The sequence below is a fragment of the Molothrus ater genome, chromosome 18 (genome assembly GCF_012460135.2).
Source record: "Molothrus ater isolate BHLD 08-10-18 breed brown headed cowbird chromosome 18, BPBGC_Mater_1.1, whole genome shotgun sequence".
In the NCBI taxonomy this organism is placed as follows: Eukaryota; Metazoa; Chordata; class Aves; order Passeriformes; family Icteridae; genus Molothrus; species Molothrus ater.
In genome coordinates, this window is record NC_050495.2 from 11,220,717 (window position 1) to 11,246,004 (window position 25,288).

At 42.6% G+C, this 25,288-nt stretch overlaps 1 protein-coding gene across 1 annotated transcript; it reads left to right on the plus strand.

Moving 5' to 3' along the window:
• Positions 1 to 361: 361 nt before the first annotated feature.
• Positions 362 to 7,440, plus strand: YWHAH (tyrosine 3-monooxygenase/tryptophan 5-monooxygenase activation protein eta). Its single transcript, XM_036393029.2, has 2 exons — positions 362 to 606; positions 6,017 to 7,440. Exons 1-2 carry the CDS (start codon positions 520 to 522, stop codon positions 6,671 to 6,673), a joined length of 744 nt encoding a protein of 247 aa, XP_036248922.1. The 5' UTR covers positions 362 to 519; the 3' UTR covers positions 6,674 to 7,440.
• Positions 7,441 to 25,288: the final 17,848 nt, after the last annotated feature.

Genomic DNA, 25,288 nt, shown 5'->3' on the forward strand with positions numbered 1-25,288 from the left:
TCGGTGTCCGAGCCCGTGCCGTGCCCCGTCCCGCAGTGCCCGCGCCCCCCGCCCACCTCCACCTTTGCAGCAGGAAAATGCAGCACTCGCAGCGCGCACGCGCGGCCCGCGGCCGGCGCCCCGCCATGGCTATTTATAGCAAGTGACGTCACCTAGAAATAGAGCGCGGGGGAGCGGCGCCCCCTCCCCTCCCCTGCAGCACCGCGGCTCCGCCCCCTCGTTGCCTTCCCGGCGCGCAGGCGCGGGCGGCGGCAGCAGCGCGAGGCTCCGAGCCGCACACGCCGCGGTCGGTCCGGGAGCGCGGCCGGCGGGCGAGGGAGCGGCGGCCAGCACAGCCCAGCCTAGCCCGGCACAGCCAGCCCGGCACAGCCAGCCCAGCCCGGCACAGCCCAGCGGGCGGCTCCGCTTACGGTTCCTGCTCCCGCCACCCGTGCGCGGCCAGCCGCACATCCCCGCCCGCCTTACGCTCTCTCTGAGGGGCGCGCAGAGCCCAGCCCGGCAGCCACCACGGAAGCGGCCATGGGGGACCGAGAGCAGCTGCTGCAGAGAGCCCGCCTGGCCGAGCAGGCGGAGAGATACGATGACATGGCCTCGGCCATGAAGTCGGTGAGTGGGGCCGGTAGCGTGGCGGCCGTGGGGCGTACTCGGGGAGGAGTGTGCAGGGGAGTAGTGGCGGGGGAGGGAGGGAGAGGAAGTGCGGGCTGGTCCGAGGCGGGGTCGGGGCCGGGGAGGATGCGAGCCGCCGGCTCCCACCCGTCGCGGTGAAGAAAGGAGGGCGGGAGCGGGAGCCAGACCATCCCGCCGGGACAGCTCGCCGCCGTGTGGGGCGGTGCCCGCTGCTACCTGCCTTGGGCAGAGATGAGACAAAGAGTAGCCGGTCCAAACCGGACCTAGCACCCCCTTTCAAAATGTGTTTCCTTCCCCCCCTCATTCCCTCCGTTGCCTGTCTCGCAGCCCTCCCGCTCCCCGCCTGTCCCTGCCCCGGGGGTGTGGCTGTCCCCATGCCCTCCTCTCCGTCTCCCCACCGCGCCAATCGGGCTCGCAGTGCGGCCATTTGAATGGCGCCCGCCTCTCCTGGCGGCGGGAACGCTGTGCGTTCCTTCTCTGCTACACATGGGGCCCGTCCTCGCCCACCTCCCTCCCTCCCTCCCTCCCTCCCTCCCACCCCGACGAGGTGCTGGGTTTCACCTTGGGGTGCATCTCCCTTTCTGGGCATCCGCCAGCGTCTGGGGGCGCTGGTGCCGTGGGATGGGCACTGCGGCGGGGGCTGTCTGGGGACACAGCGAGAGGAGCCCCTTCCCCTTCTAGACGTTTCTATTGCCTCACTCACTGCCATCGGTGACTCAAAGGTAGTAGCTGCGTCCAGGTGTGAAAGCTACCCCCTGTTCCAGGAGCCTTTCCCGAGCTTTAACGTTGCCTTTTTGCCTCTTCTTTGTAGGGTAACAGTTTCTCAGTGCATTCCATACCCTGTTGAATACCGAAATGTGTTTAAACAATGTTACATTTGCAACTCTGCTCCTTTCAGAACCAAGCAATGAAAATTATTTGTACTGATCTGACTGTACCGATACATAATAAAATTGTAGAATGGTCAAACCTGTTATGTCTAGTCCCTTTTTTGAAAACAAAGCATTCACAGGATCTGAATGTTATGGGTAATGTTAATGCCCCTGGATGCTTAGCAGTCTTTCCCTATCAGATTACAATTGGTTTGTTCTTGCTGATCTGTCCTCTGTGAACATCGAAGGCCCCAAGAGGAACTGTTTCTCTTGAGAGTTCTGATGATTTTAGGTCGAAAAAGAGCAGCTTCAAATGGAGTCCACATTTTTGTTGTAAGAATGTCACCTCCCTCAAATGAGGGCAGTAAAAAGACACTAATTTTGCTGCTTTTGTTCACTTTTGCTATTATGTTGTAATAAATGTTACAACCAGTCCAGTTCTAAAGCAGTGATACTAATGAGCATCTCAATACTAGAGCCACAAGACATTAAAATAAGGTGTATTTATAAATTCTATCCCTAGAGTTCTTGATACAAGTAATATAATAGTAACAACTCTGCTTTCAGTTGGTAATTTTAAAAGATGAAAGAGAGAACCCACTAAAATGTATGGCTCAAGCAGACAATTCCTAGCTGTTGCTAGTAAAAGTTTTATATTTCTCCAAGAACTGCAGAGCTGCAGTGTATGTATGATCCCTGGGCATGTGGGAAACCATGAGAACACAGTTGCCTTGCTCTAGGAAGTGTAAATAAAGTACTTAGAGCTAGTGTGCATGTCCAGTTGTCTTCAAACTGTTCTAATTGCTGTGCAAATTTTGATTGATCTGGAGCTGAGGTATTCTCATTTTAATGCCCCTTCTGCTCACAGATAATTTGTGTGATCATGAGCTTCTGTAACTGGGAGCTCCAGAACGCTTTGTAAGCAAGTGGTGTCTTGAAACTTATGGATACTTTTAAAATACAAAAAGCAAGCTGGATTTAAAAGCAACAGTTCCCTTTTTTAGAGCTGTTCCTACACTGTTGCATGTCTGTGATGTAGCATCTCTTGGTTATTTGGTTTTCCCAGGTGTTCACTCCAACTCAGCAATTTCCAGAATGCTCTTCAGTGTTGAGGTTGGTTTTATAGGTCTGAGCATAATCTGTGGAATGCTCTGAGGGCTGGCTCTCCTCACAGCTCATACTTCTGTTTCAGGGATTGCAAATAACTGAGAGATAATTCAGAGAGCTTTTAATCCATATCGCTTCATAGTGAAGTAACCTTGCAATCCAGAGAGTTTAGACTTCCTCCAAAAGGAAGGAAATCAGTATTCTAACTCAGAAATCTATTCTCCAAGATATCTTTAGGTTATATTTATATTTATATATATTCATATTTGAAAAGTTTAATTTTTAAAAAATCTCTGAATGTAACACATCTGGTACTTTTTAAAGGTGCTATATGAAAGTAGTGTGCTTTCAGTGTAAACTGAAATCTGACCAATTTCAGTTTGAGATATTCCTGCACTTTTCAATACAGAATGTAGCCATCAGCATGGTAGTTACTTCAGAAACATAAAGTAACAAATGCTTGTTGTAGTGACAATGTCTTTGCTTGATTTTTGACTCTGCCACTGGAGAAAAAAATGACAAGGCTGCTGTTTCATCTGTCAGCATCAAGCTGGAGAAACATTCATTTTTTATTCCCATTAATTCCTCCTATAAAGAAAAAAGCTAGACCAAGTAGCAGTTGTAGCTTAAATAAGGAATTTACTGCTCAATACAAATTTCTGTTGTGGTAAACATTTTTTTTCATGGAAGAATTCCATTATTTTCGATTGTAATGTGTAAACAGGAGAGGAAAATGAAATAGTTGCTGTTACAAATAATTTGGTTTAGTTTACTAAAGCCATTAATTTGTAACTATTCAAGTCATTTTAATAGCACATACAATCCTATGTGAATGGCATTCTTCCATGGGGTGTGGTGTTCCCACTGCTGCTCCAGGATTCCAGCTGTTGCAAATAAAGCTTACACAGGTAGGTACAGAATTGTTTCTCAGCACACTGGAGAAAGAGGCTTTGGGTGTAAGTGTGGTGAAAGGTTCTCAGCTGAAGCCTCCTGAGATTTCAGCATTGTGTACCCTTTGGTTTAGATAATTCCAGAAACCAAGAAAAATTGTAGCTGTGTAAGCCCTTTGGTTTTTGGACAGTATTAATTCTAGTAGGTAGTGCTTAGGACCTCTATTGATTGATGTTGCTTTTCCAGTATAGCTACATAGTGGTAAAAATAATTTACTATTTAAAATTGGTAATGTGGGTGATGTGAGATACAGAATTTTAACATTTGTCATGTGAGAAATACTACACAGTGAAATAAATTTAAGTATTGAACTAAAGTTTTTGAAAGAAAATAGCTTGAGGTTCTAGTTTGTTATGTAGGCTTTATCTGTATTTATCAATGGACTGTAAAAGTGTGGGATATTCTGTATTTTTAGTACCTATCCCTGAGGGTCTGCTTTGGGGTTAATGAAGTGTGTTTGTGTAGGAGAGGGGAGTGAGTTGTCTTTAAAGCAAGCAGTGCCCTCCCTGCTGGGGGATGGCTTCCCCATGGCCTTCTCTGGGTACCTGCAGCTATAGAATTCCAGTTCTTGGTACAGAGCTCTGAGCCCCCATGATACAAGAAACTGATCTGCTTTAAATCCCTTAGGCTGCTTTCTGTTTGTTCCACAATGATGATTGCATAGCTTTGTATCAGGCAAGTTCTATTCATTTCACCTGCCTCTACTGGCTCAGGTACAGGGATTTGTGCAGCTCCTGCTTCAGAACCAGCAGAAGCACAGGCCACTGACCTGGGTCAGGGCATGGATCTGCTCTCCATTGTGGAGCTCTCACTTTGGGCTGTTGTCCTTGGGAAGGAGCTCACCTTGGTGTATGGCCTGAGTGGGATCACACACAGAATTGATTTATTGATTTACTGATTTCTGAGCTGATGGAGTGCTGCACACTCATTGGCTTGTGGAGTTAGGAATTCAGGGCTAAGTCAGGATTCCTTTTATATGCTCCCATTCTGGTCACTAAACAGTGAAAGAACTGTTAAGATCTGTACTAGAGACGATCCAGGTAGGTTGTGGTGGAGATTGTTGAGGAAAAATTGCTTGGGAGCTATGATGAAGATTCTGAAGATGTCATTAGAGTTTATTCCTGTGCATTTCATCCTCTGTAGGTTGCCTCTAATTCTATTAGGACAAGCAGAGCAGTGTCTTTTGGGAGTTCAGGTTCATGAAAAGTCATTTTGGAGATAAAACTAATTGACTTAATATATTTTGAGAACAAAACCCAAATTTGAAAGTAAGTTCTCTCTTACTGTAAGAGTTATAATTGACATAAAGTATTTTTTTGGATCTGGAAACAAGCACATTTGTTAGAAGGTTCACTGCCTATGCCAGCAGTCTCAGAATAGTGCAAATATTTGTGACTTGATTGTTTGTAGTATGTAAGTACTGGCTGTGAACACTCTGGTGCCTTTCAAGCAGTGTAAATGTGCACATTTTTAAAAGAAATAGTTATGATTTTAACAGTGTCTGAGCAAGGACAAGTTTATTTTCACACCAAAGTACATATCCTTAGAATTCTAGTGACTAATTTTAAAGCAGGATGGCTAAGGTAGAGGAGTTACATTTTTCATCATAATTCCTTTGTGTTTAGTTTCATGTGTATAAATTTTAAAAAGTAGAACAATTTCAAGTGACCATGGATGCGATAGCCTGAGTTAAACCATCAAGTGAAATAGGCCTAAATACACAGTATTTATTAGAAGTATTATCCTTCTGTCTCAGCTTTTTGGAGCAGCAGTTCCAAGTTGATCATGGCTTCATTCCTGATTTGCTGTCCTATTTCTATGCAGATTCTTTCACCTCCTATCCCTGGAATTTGTCTGCAGCCAGTTAGCAGAAATCAGGGTAACTTTTGTATTGCACTGTGTAATCACCCACTACATGTCTGACAGAGACCATGGAACACTGGTTCCATTTGTGCTGTGCAGAGCTTAATGACTGCAGCGCTTCCATCTCTGCTGTGGGATGGACACAGGCAGCAGGAGACAGAAATGGGAGAATTGCACCAGCTTCCAGTGTCCCTGCTGTGCTCCAGATTCAAAAACCTGGTTCTAGGTACATTTAAATTCATCACTAAGTGTGTAGTCTGTATAATTAGAGCAGACTTCCTAAAAATCCTGAGCCTTCCACTGTGATTGCTTCTCCATTACACAAGCTGGACTCACTTTTATTCAGTGATGTTCTTTGCAGTGGCTTCTAAATACCCCTTCTATTACTTCAAATCTATGGGGATTTCTCTCTTATAAATCCTGACTGCAGAACAGTTTTAAACTTTCAATGTTACAAAGTTAATCCTGTCTAGGAGGAATTTTGGGTTCTAGAAGAAGTTTTGAATCTTGCACTTCGTGATGAAAGTATTGAAGGAGGTTTGCACGCTCTTCTCTAAGGCAAACCCTTTAAATTTGCTCTTTGTCTGTGTTTTCAGGTCACTGAGCTGAATGAGCCCCTCTCAAATGAGGACAGAAACCTGCTGTCTGTAGCCTACAAGAATGTAGTGGGAGCCAGACGGTCCTCCTGGCGCGTCATCAGCAGCATAGAGCAGAAGACCATGGCAGATGGCAATGAGAAGAAGCTGGAGAAGGTTAAAGCCTATAGGGAGAAGATAGAAAAGGAGCTCGAGACAGTCTGCAATGATGTTTTGGCTCTCCTAGATAAATACTTGATCAAGAACTGCAATGACTTCCAGTATGAGAGCAAGGTCTTTTACCTGAAAATGAAGGGGGATTACTACCGCTATTTGGCAGAAGTTGCTGCTGGAGAGAAGAAGAACAGTGTGGTGGAAGCCTCAGAAGCTGCCTATAAAGAGGCTTTTGAAATCAGCAAAGAGCACATGCAGCCCACTCACCCCATTAGGCTTGGGCTGGCCCTCAATTTCTCCGTGTTCTACTATGAAATCCAGAATGCCCCTGAGCAGGCCTGCCTTTTAGCCAAACAAGCCTTTGATGACGCCATAGCAGAGCTGGACACACTAAATGAGGATTCCTACAAGGACTCCACTCTCATCATGCAGTTACTTCGAGATAACCTCACTCTGTGGACGAGTGATCAGCAGGATGAAGAAGCAGGAGAGGGCAATAATTAACAAGCTTTCCTCTGATCCCTCTTTCATCCACTTGGCCATCCCCATCATCACCAATATTTCCTTGCCACAGTCACACTAAATATCTAGTGCTAAGCATATCTGTATTGTACAGCTGTTCAGATCTGCTGTCCACCTTATCAAGAAGCAGTTTCAGATGAGTCTTCATGGGCATTGATGGATTGATTGGTTTATTGGCCCTGTTGATCTTAGTTGCACTTCAGCAGTGCAGAAGGAGGCATTTTTAATTTGCCTGTCGATTGGAAAATATGGAAAGGAATAATGGAAAGTGATTGAGGATAACTAGATTCCAGTTAAAGTATTCTGTTTGAAATGAGCTGACAGTTCTGTTAAGCAGTACATTTTGTGCATGCAAAGTAAATTAGCCACCCCAAACTTTTTTCAGTCAGAGAAAACAGTTAAGCTGATGTGAAATGACAACTCTGTTCATCAGTTTACAATAAACTGTTTGAAATGTGAGGTTTCAGTAGCAATTTGGTTTTTTTGCCTCTAACTTATGTGCACAGTTTCTTTAAATGCAGTGCATCTACCTAAGAGTTTTGATACTTGTAACCTTTTGCAGTTGTTTTGAAGAATCATGAATTTATTTTTTGTAAACTCTTTGGCTGTTTGGTTGTCTGTGTACTCTGACAACTCTATGTCAATATTTGCCCATGTTAAGATGGATGACTGGGAAGCCAGACTTCTAAATTAAATGTTTTGGAACTAAGTGAATAAAATAAAATGCTGCTTCAGGGATGTTATCTCTACATGAGCTGTCCTGTCTTTTCTTTGGAGCAGAGATAGAGTTATCCAACACATCACTGAGAAGTTAAAACATACTTAATCAAAAGTTTAATGAGAAGTTGACACATGCTGAACAACAAAAAACACAACATAGTGTGCTGAAAGAGGAAAAGCCCAAACCCACAAACCCCAAAAGCACCTGCAGTGGGGGTCACCTCTATTTCAGTGGATTTCCCAAGCTGGTATATTCAGTTCTTTGCTCAGTACAAGGGCTGCTGAACAGCTGTAAAGCACATAACTTACCATATCAATGCAGAGACTGTGGTTGCTTCTGTCCACTGCAACCTTTAAGCTCTTTTTCTGAAGTGCTGATCACCAAATCAGCTTTATAGGTGAAAAACACAGTAGCTATTTCATATTTACCTGCTTCAAACAGAAGCAGTACTTGTTGCTAAAGACTGCCTTTCTCTCTTTAGCTCACTCAAGTCCAGAACCCAAAGTTAACACTGTTTTTGTTTTCTCCCAACAGTTAGAGCACATGCACGTTTATTGGTGCTGAGCACACCTCTGTCATGGTATGTCCCAGAAGCAGGAGAAGTTAGCTGTACCCAGACTGCCACTGGCACCTGAGCTAGCTCAAAGGTCATGTAAGTTCTCATTTATCAGAACTGATAGTTTTTAATTATAGAAATAATAATTACTGGTCAGAATTACCCTCTACGGCTGCTCATTCTTTTTAAAAGCAGTGCACTGGTTCTTTTTAAGTATCCAGAGTTTTAGAATTTTTAATGGTAGATTTGTGTGCATTTATGTATTCTATCATCTTAGAGATAATTCTAGCTTTATTATGTCAGTAAAATTGACAACAATTAAAAGAGTAACACAACATCTGAAAAAGGTGAAAATAGTTACACACCTTCCTACTGCCCCTGTGGAACCAAGGTAAAACTTGGCCATAAGATTGCCTTTTACACTGAAACACTGGGTGGTTAGTAAAATATTAGTAGTTGGTAGGATGATTTACCTTTTGATAGAAATACCTGTCTTTTTGTTACCTTTTAAATTAATATTTTAAGGTAATATTCATACTACCTTTTTATTAATATTTTTCTTAATTCAAAAGCCAAGGGGTCCTTTCTCATTTTAGGTACTGTCTTGTGCAGACCCTTTATCACAAAGCCATGAGCACTGTGTAGTTTGTAGTTTCAGCAGCTCTGGCATCCCTGGGCAGGCAGCTGTGCTTGGCTGCTGCCCTGGTGCACAGGATCCAAGTGGAGACCAAGGCATCCTGCAGAATGATGCTTGCAGCAGTGAATTGCATTCCCAGGAGGAGCTCAGATACTTCTCCCCCGTTTGCCAGCTGTCAGTGAATGAGCCAGTGGCATGCAGAGCATGTTTTTGTGCTTGTGTTTTGGTAGGAGTTAGCAGAATTTTCTATGGAGCAAGAAAACAAATGCTCCAGTGCAATCCATATCCTTGTTTACACTTCAGCAGCTTTTTCATTTCCTGGGCCCTGGGATTGCCAAATGCTTTTTTTGTAATCCTTACTGTGATCTGGAGGAAACCAAAGCTGATGAATTGCACATGTTTATTCCAATATTTTTCAGAAGACCACAGGATTCAGGTATTTTGGAACTGGTATTTCTCGTAGGTCACTCCCACGTCATGTCTTCTGCCTGTCACTCTCTAAAAGAAATAAAAAATCCTAGGCTGTGCCCAATTTATTGTTTGAAGACACCAGATGTATTCACCAAAGGTGCTTAGTTGAAGTTCCCAACATTGTTTGAGGCAGGAGTAATTCTAATGGAAAGACTCAAAATTGAGGACTTTCCCCCTTGTCCCCAGGGGGGACTTTATGTGTCCTTGAAGGCATAAAAGGTTCTTTGCTGCTCTTGACATGGTGAGGGTTTCATTAGTGTCCATCTGAGCATTACTCTTGCCCAGAACCACAATTTTCATGTCTTTTACAGGCAATCTTTTGTGGAGGGATAGAATGTAAGACAATAAAGGTAGTGCAGAAGGTAATCTCACACCTGAGGAGCTGCAGCTGTACTAATCACCAAAATTAGGAACAAGCCTGCCCTTAATAGGCCACAGCTGTGTCCAATAAGAAGAAGAGTGCTACAAAAGAGTGGCTTAGCTGGGTGAGGAGAGAGCTGGAGCCTGTTGGCTGTGCTGTGAGGAGCTGCCCCCGAGCAATCACTGAGCAGGTATGGAAGATTTACAATATTTCTTGAGAGGTTCAGTCATTCTGAGGGTTTTGGTATAATATTAACAAGGCCTGGGTATATCCTTGAGTTTTTAGCATCCTGCCAGCTGCTAACAGTAAAGCAGCATTTTCTGGGATGTTAAAGGAACTTGAAAGCTATGGTGTAGTCAGCCCTTAAATTAATTGTGTCCCTCTAGGGACAGAGATACTCTCAGTCTATGTCCTAATCTGCTCAAATATGTTCAAATGGTTGTGCTCATCTCTCAGAGTACAAAAACACCCACACCCTATTGAACCCCCTGGAGCAAAATGTGCCAATGCTGTGGGACACTAAACTATGGCCTGAGAGGCTGCTCTTCAACATGAGCAGTAGCTCTGAGAATGTGAAGCTTCTAGGGAAGCAGAAACCTTAAGAGAGGTGAGACTGGAGGTCCATGGATAGCACAGATCAAAGGGCACAGTTCCTCTGGTAAGTAACCATTCACTCTGTTAGCACTTGGGGCTCACTGTTGGTTTGAAAATAGATTTTCCACATTGCCTTTTCCTTGCCTGTAACTTCAGGCTGTGGTTTTCCATCCTCAATCCTGACCCCTGTGATCTCCACTGTAAATGGGATGGACTGACTGACTGACTTCCATCCAGCTGACAGAGCCTGACCTGTTTCCAAAGCTGCATGGAGGATATTCCCCAACCTACTCTCAGGGCCTCTTCCAGCAGCTGCAATAGGCTGCTTTAGAATAATCTAGAAAAAAATGATGTCAGTACACCTCACACTGAGGAAAATAAAAAGCCTGGCTGTGTTTTAAGTCATGTAAGAGAATGACTTAATGATAATGGAAGTTAGAAGGGTGAAAACTGATGTTGTTATACATTATAAAACATTTTCTTCAGCATGGGAACAACTGGGAATCTTTTAATAAACCAGTTTGAGTTTGAGGACAGAGAGGAAACGGGAAAAATATTCCAGTGCTTTGTATCTTTGGTTTTTTTGTAATTCTACCCACACCACATATTTGAATTAATTTAACATAATTGATGAGGAAAAATTGGCTAAACCACTTCAACAACACAAGAAACCTATTTGATAGATCTTAGGTTGGTTGAAGCAGCTCCTTGAAATCAGTGGCAGATTTTGAAGGATGTGAAGTTGATTATCCACATAATTGACAGAGGATGTTTAGATCTTGTTCTGAACAAGCCTGCAGTACTTGAGGTTCCATAGATGCAGATGGTTTAGTGTCTGAGCCTTAATGATTTCTGAGATTAATGAGGATGTTTTCTGAACGCTGAGGTCAGGCCAGGTAAATTTTTAATTGACATTAGAAATTGAACCATCTGTTAGAAATAACAGGGTTTATTATGACTTTCCTATATGCCAATTGTGGTTTAATATTGAATTACTATAAATGTAGTAATACACTTACATATATATATATATATATATATATATATATGCACTTCAAATATACACATTTTTCTGAATCCTCAGTGTAACTTATATTTTAGTCTAAATGATTTTAACTAATGATTATGAGCCAGCTTGGTCTGTCCCAAGTCAAACATTATAGCCAGATGAATTATTTTCATTGAGTTGGGTTTTTGTAAACCCCAGAGTGCACAAGGAAGAGCACTGTGAGTGCTTCAGCAGTTAATATATATTTTTTTATAGAGGAAATCATTAATAAATCACTTATGCACTGTGATGTACTCAAATTAGGATGAGCTGTTTTCACATAATTCGATAATGTGATTGATTCCACTTTAGGACTCAATCTAATAGTAGCTGAACTCTTCCATCTCTGAAGAATTAAGTGGTTTCACAAAATGTCTATGAGAAGAAATAGATCAAAATGTACTGTCCATGTGACTTTTGGTGATGTTTTGCCAATTATAAATATTAAATATAATAATTATAAATCTATAAGTAATACGAATATTTTATTCTAAATAATACGAATATTTTATTCTAAATAATACGAATATTTTATTCTAAATAATACGAATATTTTATATATATAAATTACTACAATAATATATTTTATATAGATATAATAATATTTGTATTATTTAGAATAAAATAATATATAATTTATAAATTATAATAAGCCTACATTATTAGAAATATAAGCCTAATATTTGCAGTAATTGTATATAAACTTTGTGGCGTTTAGAGACCTGCAGCCTTGTTTGAACAATCTGGAGATGTCCTTTATTCAGAGATTTCTCCAGCAGAGGCTACTGAAAGAGCAGGGCTGGCAGAAAAGCCTTGATTCCTTTCCCAAGCACTAAGACACACATTGGAAGGCAGCAGAGTTGCAGGGGGTTGGCAGGAGCAGCATTTTCCTCACAGCTTTGTGCCTGTGTTGTGCCCTTCCAGCACAAATCCACATCTGACTCTTGCAGAGGGCAGAGCAGTAGATGGATGACAGTGATTCCCTGCTGAGTGAAATGGATTGTGTTCTCTGTCTGCAAAGACAAACTTGTGCTCGGCCATGTTTGCTTAGCTTTGACTCAGAGAAAAGCCAGATCCCGGGTGGTTGTTAGTGAAGTACAGCCCAGTTATCCAGTGGCACCTGCCCAGGGCGTGGGGCCTTAGAGCACCACCCAGAGGGGTGCAAGGGGTGGCCACCACCATGTGCAGGGGCCTCCTGTCTCCATGGCAGCCAGGGCACCCTGAGCTGCCGTCTCTGTTCCTGTCACTGCCTCCCAGGGGAGAGCAGGGAGCAGAAATGGCCCAGGTCTCTGCAGTGTTTGCTGGCTGGCCGAGGGTGGGAGAGATTCCTGCATGTCCTAAAGGGCAGAGCCATTTCTGCTCCCTCATGCCACCCCAGCTTTTAAGGGCTGCTGGTTGCCTCTGCTGGAACAAGCCCTGTTAAGCCCCTCAGGGCTCCAAGATGGGATGGAAGCATTGGGAATTCAGACCTTTGCTGTCATTGGTGTGATCAGAGCCCAGCATTGCTCAGAGATGAGCACACTTTGGTACCACTGCTGAGTCATTCTCTGGGTTTCCACAGATGACACTTCCTCACTGTGAGATTGGCCGTGAGCCTAGGCTAAAAGGGGACAGAATTAATTTATTTTTAGATTAGTAAAGCCCAGCTTTAGCTGAGCTTATTAGCCCATTGTTAGTTGTGTTTAAAACAATTGCTTTAAATTTTCACTAAACACATTATGTGTGGATGTAAGTTGTTAATTCTGCCATAAAGATTATGCTGAATCCTTGGATTAGGAACTGATTAAGAGCTACTAAAGTGCCAGATCTCTGGGTAAGGTATAATGAATTATTCATGCTGTTATCCTAATGCAATCACAATAATGTCTTGGTGCTAAGTAGCAGGTGGATGGGCTGACACCAAGTAAGGAATACCCAGGAGATATTTTATTCAACTTATATTCTGATTCTTCATGCTAAATATATTTTCTGACCTTACAATTTATTTCTTACTCAATAGAAACAAGTCTTATTTTTTTTCTCTGTTACTTCAACTTTTGGTTTTTGAAATCAATTACTTCTTTAGGGCTAACTAGCCTGAGAGCTGAAGCTTTTAACAGCTTCTGGGACAGCTGCTGCAAAGTTTTACTATTATTGCTCACTATGGTACTTTGTCCACATTGGTGAGCTGCACGTTACCATTTCTTCTCTTATGTGTGATCTTGTATCAATCAGAGCAGAATTTGTTTTATTCTTAATTAATCTAGAACTTGTATGTGCACTTGTAAAGCATAGCACTTACTGTGGGAATGAATTAGATGTTTATGCATATTAATCTTTATTACTTAAGGCAACACAGTTAATAGCAGATTTATTTTTGCTAGGCCATTAGTCATTACTCTGTATTTTCCTCTTTCTCCCTTTTAAGTAAATTCTCAGCATTTTGTTTTACTTCATGTTGTCATACATCGTTTTGCATCAAAGAGATTTATCAGAAGTCAAACAGAAGGGCATTATTTTGTATTTTGCCACAGTTTCTTAAAAATTCTAGTTTTTGGAATGACTGCAGCCTGAAGCATAGCTTAATGCAGATGTTTCAGTCTCACAGCTCAGCCTGAAAAAACCCCATCCCACAACCAAAACAGTCTTCACCACCTCTTTCCCACTTATTTTCTCCTCTAGCAATTATTTTCCTTAATTCTGTGCTGACCCTGCTGAGCTTTCCTTCCACTCTCCTGCAGAAATAATTCTGATAACTTCATGAAGGTGTAACTGGCTTGTCAGAGTTGTATGGGAATGCCCAGCTTAGCCTGATTTTTGTGTGAGATGTGCAGCTGGCTGCTCCATGATATCTTTTGATTTAGGGAGGAAGTGGATGAGGACAGAGGAATAACTTGGGGGAACCACTGCTGGCCTTCTCTGTGTCTGTCTCTGCTGTTTGTGGTTTTGCCCATCAGCAGTGTGAGATATTTATTCTCCCTGTCCTCTCCTCCTCCTCCCCTTTTCCTGTTTCTCTCCCTTGGCCACCACATCCTTCCTAGTGCTGCTTATCTCTGAGAGTTTTTCTTCCCTCTCTCAGTTCCACTCTGCTGTGATTAAGCACCTGGAACACTTCCAAGCTGATGACTGCAGGGTTGTGCAATGAAACCCCTTGGAGATGGCTGAGTGGGCTGCTCTGAAGGAGTTGGACTTTAGGAGCCCTAATGCCTGCCTTTGTAGAGATTTGCAAAGTGCTTGGCATATGAAATGCATTGTTGCTATCTGAGTAACAGCAACAATCTGCATGAGGTCTTGAGGTACAAAAATGTTTCCTTGTGACAAACTGGACCAAATCCTTTGTATAGGAATGTGCTCTTTTCCTTGGTGCTGAGCTGTGCAGACAGCTGGGCTGGTGGGCACTGGGGCTGCTGAGAGTCTGGGGTTAGTCTGACACAAATATCTCACCTACAGCCACGCTCAAATGAGGTTTCTAAGCTTCACATTATTTCAGTTTGGGTCTGAATAGACCAGCTGAGGTTCATCTTCACTTCAACTGTAAAAAACAAGTCACTTTTAGAAGATGTCACAGCTGCAACCCTGCATTGCTGAGCTGCAATGTTACAATCACAGCCCCTACCTCTGATTCTACATTAACTCTAGCTGAAAAGGGTGATGGAGGGCAAGAATTGTGCTGAAGAAATGGAGGTTTTGCTTTAGAGAGACTGTGTGAGGATGCCTTGCTGGATAGGAAGATACTGTGTGACAGACCTGGAAGCTTTCTCAGGAGCACTGCCCTGAGCTTTTAGCCTGCAGCCTGTCCTCAGAAGGCAGCTTTTTGTTCCTTTATCTTGCACTCAAGGCTGGATACACGGATAAAACACTGTGTATCAATAATGCTGGCCTTTTATTGCCAAGAAGCTTTTTCCCAGGGGTTTTATAGCCATTTAACATAAAGCTGGCAGTAACATTGTCTGCTGGCTGAGACTGGCCAGAGCTAAAACAGGATTGAATGCAGAAAGGGGATTTGTACTCAGTAAGGTAAAATATTTGGGAGTATAACAGAACTGGAAGAAGATCTAGAAAATTACAAAGAAGGGACACTCTTCCATCTTGGTGGGGGTCTGAAGGAGCTTTCATTAAAAGGAAAACATGGTGGGGGTCTGAAGGAGCTCTCATTAAAAGCAAAGCATGTTTTCATCTGTCAACTGGCCAGGTTCTTGTTATTGTGGCTTCAACTACAAAGAGCAGAAGGAAGAGGGCAAAGAAATCTTCTCCTTGAGCCCTGTACAGGTGTGGCAGGGATTTTGATATTTGTTTATTTTGGTTATTGGCAGTGCTGTGACAGAGCCCTGGGTAATCAGCCAGAGAATGGAAATACCTTAGAAAATGTACCTGTATATTCTCTGTGGTGTGATTTCCCTCAGTGTCTCTCTGGAGATTTCTGACAGTTTCTTCTGGCTTGTCAGAAGTCCCTCCAGTAAATCAGTGTTTGAACCATGCTTCAACTTCCTGTGACCATGCATGCTTTGCTTCAGAATCTCTGACCTAAATAACATAGTAAAGATTAGAGAATTAAGGTTTTTTAAAACCAAATTGTGGTTCAAATTTCTTAAAATTTCTCCTTTTTTGTCTTCTGTCTGTCCTTCAATCTGTCCATCCATTCCTTATCCTTGCATCTACCCTTGATACAAAGTTGATATTTTTACCTCAATTATCTTTCATCCTGCTTTCCCTGAGCCCTCTGTTGTCCTTTCTGACCTCTCTTCCCACTTAAGGAACTTTCTTCCTGGCCTCATGGAGCATTGCCATGGTGACCACATGACATCACTGCACTGGGAGTGGTTGCCTAGGAAACCATATGATGTCATTGCACTGGAGGCTGTTGCCATGGTTACTGAGTTGGCTGAGGTAACTGGGAAGGGGTTTGTCATCTGATGGGTGCCAGGAAACGTTCCCATAAACTGCAATAAAGAAGAGACTTTTCTTTATATTTTTAGATTCCAGGGAGGGCTGCCTGTGACTCCAAGACCCCATTGCTTTATGTCCTGTACCTTCTCTGGCTGGGCTGTTTCCACTGGTTCTGGGATCTTGCCCACCTGTGGACATCAAACCACAAGAAAACGGAGAAAAGCTCTGTTGTCCTGTGGTTCTGCATAAGATGAGATTGCAGTTTCTGTTGCTCTTTGTTTTTTCCTCTTTGGTTCCCTTGGTTTCTGAGATAAATAGCCCAGCCCAGTATGTACCCAGCCGACATCAGAGGTGCTGTAACAGTGAATGTTGCTTGCTGCATCTGCACCAGGCTCCCTGTGTGCCTGTGATTTGTTTTCCACTTCTTTCCTACCTTTCCCAGTTTCTGTTTCATCACTGCTGACACGTACCTGTCTTGTTTTAATAATTGCAGCAGTTCCCAGAAATGCCAATGTGAAAGGTGAAGCAGAGGTTAAAGAAAAAGTAGGAGGCAACTATTAGAGATAAGAAAGGTAGTCAAGAACAAGTTTAGTGAGTGTGTGTGATTCATGTAAGGATGTGGGCATGTAAACAGTGGTTAGCACTGTTTGTGATGTGCAGATCTGTACCTCTGGAAGCATTTGTGTATGTATATAAACCTACATGCAGTTGCTCTATGGATAAATAAATAATTTTAATGAAAATAGCTTTTCCAAGCTTTCTGCAACTTGAGAGAACATGTCTAGGGCATATTGTCAGGTCATGCATGTGTGAGTGTGACTGCCCCCACACGTCCAGTCAAGTCTCTGCTCTCAGTGCCCCTGCACATGCTCTGGAGTTCACTAGAAACTAATCACAAACTTCCACTGAACTCCTGCCATGAGCTGTCATCTTCAGGCTGAAAATCCAAATCCTTGCAATCACTGTAGAGCTGCAAACAGGAATGCAGCCAAGCTCTGGAGAGTGCTGATGTCAGCCAGGTACCCGAGGAGTTTAGGGGCACCTGAACTATTGACTGGAATCCAGGGCTCCTGAAATGCTGGGAGAGGCTGGAATGGGGGTAGCAGCTCAGCTCTGGCAGAACTCAGAGGCAAATCCAGAAGAGAGAATGTAACTTCATTGGGTAGGGAACAGAATTTCCACTTAGGTATGGGGAGAGGAAAGGGAATAGAGGTTGGGGGATTTTGATATTTGTTTCTTTTGGATTCTCATCCTTATGCTTTACAAGTACTGCTTGATTGACTGTTTATTTGTTCAGCATACTGAACAAAGCAATCTCAGTCTTCATGCCGGGGTAACTGTAAAAGAAAGTTGTGCTTCATGCCTGAAATCATTCTAATGTCATTTTGATCAGATGGCAAGGAACAAAACAGCTCACAGAGGGGGAAAGCAGCAGCCAGTCAGTGCTCAGGGCTTCCCAACAATCAGGTGAGACATGAATAATCACTTGCTTGACTTGCTTGTGCTTCAGATCTGTGTTAAATCCTTCCATTCTGGTTTGAAAACAGTGTTTAGTTAATGGCCATGCGGTGGTGGGGTTTGCAGATCAGGCTGTTCTGTTCATGGTGAGCTGAGGGACTTGCATCACTGTAAAATATGTCAATAATCACGGCCTTTCCTGGGCTTGGATGCACTGGAGCAGCCTTGCAGGTACTAGCCTGGGATGTTGCTGGATCTGTAATTGAAGGGATATTTGACCCTACTATTAATGGCCACTTGTGTTACTTTTTCTGTTAACTGAGCTTCAGAATGACCCCTGAACTTGGGTTTGTTTGATTTTAACTCTGTACCTGGCAATTTGAGGTTATTGTACTTCAGTACATTTTAAACATTTATGTTTGTATGACATTTACTGGTAAAACACGAGAAAGCAAGCACGAAACTGGACTGTGTTTGTTTAACTGTCAGGGAGGTGTGGGAAAAGGTTGGTAGAGCTTAAGGGGGTTTGGTAAATTTTACCTGAAATCCACATTTTTATGATTCATACTACAGCTTTTCCTGTCCCAGGACTTTCACCAATGTCAAGTTTCTGTAAACACTGAAATAATAATTGTATGCTGTGCTATAGCAATAGTGGAGCTCTCAAGAGGTACAGAATTGTAGATTTGTTTTCCAGGAGTGTGAAGCACTTGGGGTTTGTCCCTGGTGAGGTTCTGTGAGTGGCAGGGGAGGTGGTTTGTGGTGCTGCAGCACAGTCCTGTGAGAGCTCAGCTTTTGCTGACTAATGCTTCCATCTGCTGGAGAAGTTTGTTTGCACAGTATTCACTCTGTACTCACAGAAATAAAATCTTGCTCATGACATCCCCAAGGATTTAATTATCATTAGTTACTAGAAGCAAACAAGTTGCTCTGGGATTTTAAGCAGCTGACACCAATCACCTGGGTGCTCTATAGCCTTCCATCTAAAAGATGTAACTCTGCCTCCCTGGAACCAATATTCTTATCTTTTATTCTAAAATACCATCACTTGCACAGCAGTACTGGAAGTTAAAGTACAGATTCTACAAACATCTTCCTGCTGGGTGGTTTTGTGACTTGTGACTCAGGCTGCTGCTTTCACTGAGAGGCTGCAGGACTGGCCCCTTGCACTTCATGGCCCAGCAGGGTGGGGCAGGTACCCATTGGGACAGGATGGATTTCAGCTGGGATTAGAAAGTTCACTCAGGATTATTTACACTGCCACTGCACGTGGGCTGGGGTCTGGGCTCCCAAAACACATTTTTGAATTGTGCAATAAGCTTGTTGGGCAATAAACTTAAGAACTTTGAATAAAACCTGTGTCTGGAGACACTGTAGCCCAGCTAACAGGATATTTCCCTGCCCACCTTTCTCTCTTTAATGAGTTATTTTCTCATTTTTTCCTGCAAATCATTGATTTATTGAAAGAACAGCATGAGATGGTTAGTCTGTCTTTGCATTATCTTTTTATTCTTATTAGGTTGTGTAGGAAATGTGTGCAAATAAAAAACCCCACCCAAACCCATAAAATTTGTGGAGAACGTTTTTTTTCTGTGTTATTTGTTGTTTATGACAGTGTTGTTAGGAGTAATGATATCAGAACACCTTTGGACTTGATACAGTGACATTACAAATAAATAAAACATTCTTATATTGGATAAAATTTTAACTTTATAGATGGAAAACTAGACAGGAAATTACATATGATATATAAAATTTATAACCTTAAATACAAGATTAGATTTACTAGTTTAGGATAATTTTGGAGGAAGTAATAAAGATGTAGGTTCTTCTATATAATATAATTTTATATGAGGATTACATACTGAGATACGTCTATTAATATTTATTTCAATATATTAATTCAATAACAATAGAAAGGACAATAAACAAGAAAGTCAGAGCACCTTGGCCCTGCAGTGTCTGCAATTCTGTGTCCTTTGGGATCATCCAGAGGATCATCACTTGATATGTCAGTGGATAAAAATGATCTCTGTACACGTGGAGGTTTGAGATGGCCTTCAAGAGCCAAGCCCAGGGAGCACATGAGCTCCATCTCCTGCAGGTCTCTGGCTCCACAGGGCAGCTCTCACTGGGGTGTTGAATTGGCTCTGCAAGGATCACCAAGGGCCCTTGGCTTTAAGGCAAGGACTTGGAACCAGGGTCAAACACTGAAAAAAGATGGATTTTAGGGACTTAATGTTTTTAACATTATGAGAGTGGTAGAAATACAGACTTCAGATTTGCTTTTGTTGTGCTTCTTCTGCTAAGGAGAGACAATTCAATGTGTCTTTCACTGATGACACAAAACATGTAAGTAAATTGATCCCATATGTGTGAGGGTTTGTGCTTTTTTGAAAACAAACATCTCAGCACTTCTAGGCAGCAAATGTTCTGCTCTGGGTGTTGAGAATGTGGGAAACAACTTTGTGAATGGTAGGAGCACTACAGTCTAGGTCCCAAATCCATCATTTGTGTGGACAAATAGCTACTGTTTACCTCAGTAGTCATCAGAAGCTATCTTTAAGCAGGATTAATTGAACTGGGTGGGCAGTTTAAAAAATCAGGTGGGACCCAGAGGCAAAAGCTTAGGCAGTTACTGTTTTCCTTGTGTTGTTACTTCACTTGCAGGAGCAGCACCACCTGGAGCTGCCACTGGTAGTAATTTAATCAAGAGGATTCTCTTGAATTAAAAAAAAGAACAAACCAACCACAGGCTGTCCATCCATCCATGATGTTCTATGTGCAAATGAAGGCAGAAGAGGTGCTTTTCCCTGAGTGCCCGTGCAGAGCACATTCCATGGCTGATGGCTGTGCTTTGGTGCTGAGTGTTTTGCCTGTCGGTATCTTTATGGCCCACATAGCTCAGCAGCCTGTAACTCACACCTGCCAGTCTCTGCAAAGGGAGCTTGGATTTCTTTTTGCTACCTGTGAACTGAGATGAAGCTGCTTGCTCTACTTGTTAGTGGATGCATTTGTTCTTGCTGCTTCAAACTGTTTTCTTTAAAAGTTATTAATAATTTAGTATTTAGCCAATTGTCAATTCTTAATTTTCATTGAAAATCTACTTGAAGTGGCCTTAATTGCCTCTTGCATGATGTCATAGCTTTGGACAGTGCCATATCCCAGGGAAATGATGTTTTTTATGTGCTTCATGTAGGACTGTAAACACAGAGGTGTTGTGTTGATGGACATGATTCAAATCCTAAATTGCCATAAATTTCAGAACCAGTTCCAGCAGGTCAAGAACATGAATGCAAAATTGTTACACCCTGGTTGTCAGTGATCAGATTCACAAGAACTGATGACGAGTTTTCCATTGAATAAAGTCATAGGCAGAAAATGCTTTCCCCTGAAAAATGTATTTATACCTCATTAAGCACAGTAATGCTCCTTAACTTTGGAGATGATATTGTTTATTTTAAAGGAAGAAAAATGTCTGTGTGTGTACAGGAGGAGGGGAGGGTGAGTATTGATTTGAGCAGTTGAGTCATGGCAATCAATTTACTTTTCAGTTCCTGGAGAATGGCGTTGCAGCTGTGACTGCCTCATCCTTTGTGCCATCCATGGGGCAGAGAGCAATTCTGCTCTGAAGCAGGAAGCTGCTGTGCCTTGGGTGCTTTGTTCAGCTGGCAATAATGATTTGTTTCAGTGGTTGGATGATGTCAGCAACATTCCCAGGTGAAACTGTGGCTGATGTGCTGTTTGCAAGCTTTCTAGATGTTGTCCTCTCTTCATCTTTGTGCTTGTAGAACATCCTGAGCTGGAATAGACCCACAAGTGTTGTCATCCTATTGCAGGGGTTCCACACTGCGGGGTGTGGAGGTTCAGGGACAGCACACCATAACCAATGTGATCCAGTGAAGCCAAATTTATTATCCCTAAAAAGACTATACTTATAATAAATCTCTACTGTCCAGGTGTCTCTAGCTAATACATGATTGGTTAATCCTAGCTGTTCATGCATCTACAATAGAATGCTGACTAGATCATTAATTTTTCACACATCTTGCTGTGGTTGTCTGGCCCACCCATGGCTCACTTTTTTCTTGCTTTCCCAAGCTTGCTGACAAACTTGCTGAGTCCTGGTGACTTTTCTTCTTGTATCTCTTTCAAGGATATACTGACCCCATTTCTGAATATTCCATTATTCATTGTTTGTGCACGTGTCCATTGTCCATTAGTACAAGCAGGCTGGATTGTGCATGGGCTGAATATTGTCCAGCAAGAACCCCTCAATCTGCAAAAAACTCTCAACACCATGCTGTTGTCTCCTCTCACCAAAGTTTCACACGTTCTGGGTGTTTCTCAGGAGCAACTCCTCACAGCACTGACTCTTTCTTCCTCACAAAGCAGCCACTGACCCCAGCTCCCCTCTCAAGCAGCCACCCCACTCTTTTATAGCATCTCCTTCTCATTGCTTACAGCTGTGGCCTGGTAAAGCTTGTTCTAATCTTTGAGAATTGGCCCAGCTGCAGCTCCTCAGGGGTAGATTACTTTCTACACTATCTTTATTTTCTTATATTCTCTCCCCCTACACACAAGGATCACTGGTTCAGAGTGCTGACCCTGCACAGGACACCCCAAGAATCCCACCCTGTGCCCAAGTGTGTTCTCCAAATGCCTCTGGAGCTCTGGCAGGGTTGGCACAGGCTGGGGATGCTCTGTTGGGTGCTGTCAGGGCTGGTTTGCAGTCTCCCTCTTGGGGAGCAGCACACTGGGCCAGTTTTGCTGGAACATTCTGAACATTCAGTGGTGCTCAGCTTGCTGCAGGAGCAGCTGGGGACTCCTGATGACACTGATCAGCCCAATGGCAGGGAAACAAACAGGGTCTCTGCCTGCACAGGCTGGCCTGATGGAACAGTTCTGCTGCCTTCTTTCCTTCCCTGTCCACCTGTACTGGTTCAGTGCACACCTTCTCTATTAATAACAGTTCTGTTCAGCCTGATTTGTAAATTGTCTCTCAGATTAATTGTTCCATTGTAAATTTTGGTGTTTCTTCTGCCTTCCTTTTTCCTCCCTATCTATAAGATCTTGTTTCCACGTGTTTAATAATCCTTTTTTTGGTGTTTCTTGGTTCAGATGCAACAGAACACTCTTTTTGCATGCTTGGAATTGTTTCTTTCGAAGTTTCTGATTGCTTTAATAAATAAGCCAAACAGATGAGTGCTGATTGTAGTTTTCCTCTTATTTTTGGTCCTGATGCTAATGGATGTCAGCCTCCCTTAACTGGGAGCACTGCATGGATGACTGGTTAGTAAATGTTTTAAGGTGCTTATGGATCACATGGCTGTACTCTTCACTACTTGGTTTAGCTACTATGTGAATGACAGTCTAAGAATATAAATGAGTCAATTAGCTGGTACTTTGTGTCAGAAGTTCAGTGTTCCATCCCTTTTACCTTTGCTGTTTTCACAGTTACGAGGTTGGAGCCAGCCAAGATTTATGTGGTGTTGAGTATTTTACTTTTTTCAGTGGACGTGATATAAAAAACCAAATAAATAAATTCTTCATCTCCTATCACTAAACCTTTCCAGACTTGTACATGGAACTTTTATATTTGTTGTGAAACCAAATGTTAGCAGTGCTTCAGAGTGGCACTGAGGTGATCTGTGCTGACTTCTGCCACAGGAGTTCTCTGTGCCTGTGCATATTCACCACAAGTCTGATTTTTCTGATGATTTTCTGATTTTTCTGATTTTTCAGTACAGTTTGTGGAATTTAGGATTTCTTTTCTGTGGATCTGGGATTCCCTCTTGTGGATCACAAAGCATGTTGAAGTTCTGTAACAGATTGCAGCCTATTTCCTGTAACAAGTTGTTCTGTAGAAAAACAGGAAATAAAATAAGTAACTTGTTTTTTTCTCCAAGGTTTCTTCAGGGTAAACCACAGTGCAGCCTTACAAATTTAATTCCTGGGATATCACTCTGTATTTGGGTTTTTTTTTTGTTTTTTTTTTTAAGTGTAGAATATTTAAGTGGATAACCAGGGAGTTAAGGAAATTTACTGATGTAAAAAAGTGAAGATGGTTCTTTGCATGAATGAGGACTTAGAGAATAAAAGCAGGAAGCTGCAGTTGGAGCCCCTTTATAAAGACCAGGGAAGGCTCTTGCTCTTCTGCCAGTGTGGTCCTTGCTTTGTCACAGGGTAGATCCACTCTTCTGAATTCATAATGTTTTAGAAACCTTATCAGCAGGGACCTCTGGCATGGTCCTGTACAAAGCTCATGTACAAACCTTATTAAAAAGCACATTATATGCTTGTTGCCAAGGAAACACAACCCATTAAACCCTAGGAACATCATTCATAAAAACAGAATTTTCGCTATAAACATCTACTTTCCCCATTAGTGCCATGAAACCTCCATGAAACAGCCTTGCAGTCTCCAGCTAATGGATGTGCCATAACTGGGAATGAGGAGGGAAAGGAGGAATTGCAACTCCCTGAGCTCTCAGTGAGGACAGGGCAGACCAAGGTTTGTTTTCATCTCTTGTGCTCATAAGGCACTGAGCACCTGTTTGTCCCACTCCTGTTCCTGCTCATTGTCAGTCACATCAAAGTCTTTGCTAAGCAGGCCTGAAAGATCAGGCCTGCATTTTCCAGCAGGTCTATTGGAATATGAAAATAAAAATTTGCCTTGGGAAAGGAAAAAGTGAACTATTTTGTATTGGTTTCAGATTTAATATCTTAGTAATTTTAATTTTTACTTCTCTGGATTTAGTATGTGTATTCTGTTATAATTAGGTAACTCACAGTGGGTTTAACATGAATTGTGCTTATAGAGAGCATTTTAAAATTTTTAATTTGTTTGTTTTAATCTATAAGCTGTATTCTTCCTCTTCATCCTTCTCTTTTTAGGAATTACATTGGATTCAATAATTTTTGTCATCCTAATGCTGCAAAGTACTTAGAAATTCCTTGTGAAGAATGCACTGTGGCTACACAGGTGTTCTGTGCCAAAATTCCACTGTACTTGTGTTCTAGGAAATATTTCCAGGGAAAAACAAGAGAAGTAAAGTGAATGTGGCTCAGTTTTTGCCTGGTCTAAGCTCTTGGTTGCCACTCTCAAGTGCTGTCCAGGACACAGCCAGGACCCCAAGGCTGGCCTGAGTCATTTTTTGCAGTCATGCATGTTCAGCTTTGGCATCAAGAAGCCAAAGTGAACTCAGGGTTATTACTGCACTTCATTCTCAGCCATTCCACCACCAATTTTGAGCCATCATTTCTGTCTTTGAGAGCAGAATTAACGTTGCTGTCTGGAAAAAGTGCTGAATTTACTGGAGTGGGGTAAGGCTTATGAGTCACTGGGATATGTAGTCTCAGTCTGCAAATCATCCATCAACAATGGTGTGTAATAAATCAGTTGCAGTCAGCTGATGAAGTCCATTGCCAGCTTTTCCCAGAAGTTATTTGGGCACCTCTCCTGCAGCTCTGCAGAGATCTGTGTGTGAACTGCACAAATGGTGATTGGGAGCTGCCAGACTTTGCCCCCACAGCCCTGGTGTGGTTTCATTTGGCTCTCATGCAGTTTCTGCTCAGTTTAGTCCCAATGAAGTGGGGCTCTGAGGTGCACTTTGCTTTCTCCAGGGTTTGATGGGCCTTTGCCTGATAACAGCCACAAGGATTTGGCAGTGAGTGATTAGTAAAGAATTAGCATGTGGCACTATTGTCTTTTCCAGCTCTGTAACTGTAAGAACTACAATTTGTCAAATCTCTGACTCGTGAGCCTGTGATAGCAGACCTGAGTGCAGAGATGAGCTTGTCAAGCAGCCTGGTACAGCAGGGTAGATCTAAAGCAAAGGAAACGTGTCAGGGGTCTCCAGGTAACATAACTTAGTTTGAAGTG

Excerpts from the sequence above, each read along its gene's own strand:
- YWHAH (XM_036393029.2), top strand. The coding sequence starts at position 520 with ATGGGGGACCGAGAGCAGCTGCTGCAGAGAGCCCGCCTGGCCGAGCAG. Across the intron at positions 607-6,016 it reads TGGCCTCGGCCATGAAGTCG|GTCACTGAGCTGAATGAGCC; the intron begins GTGAGTGGGGCC and ends CTGTGTTTTCAG.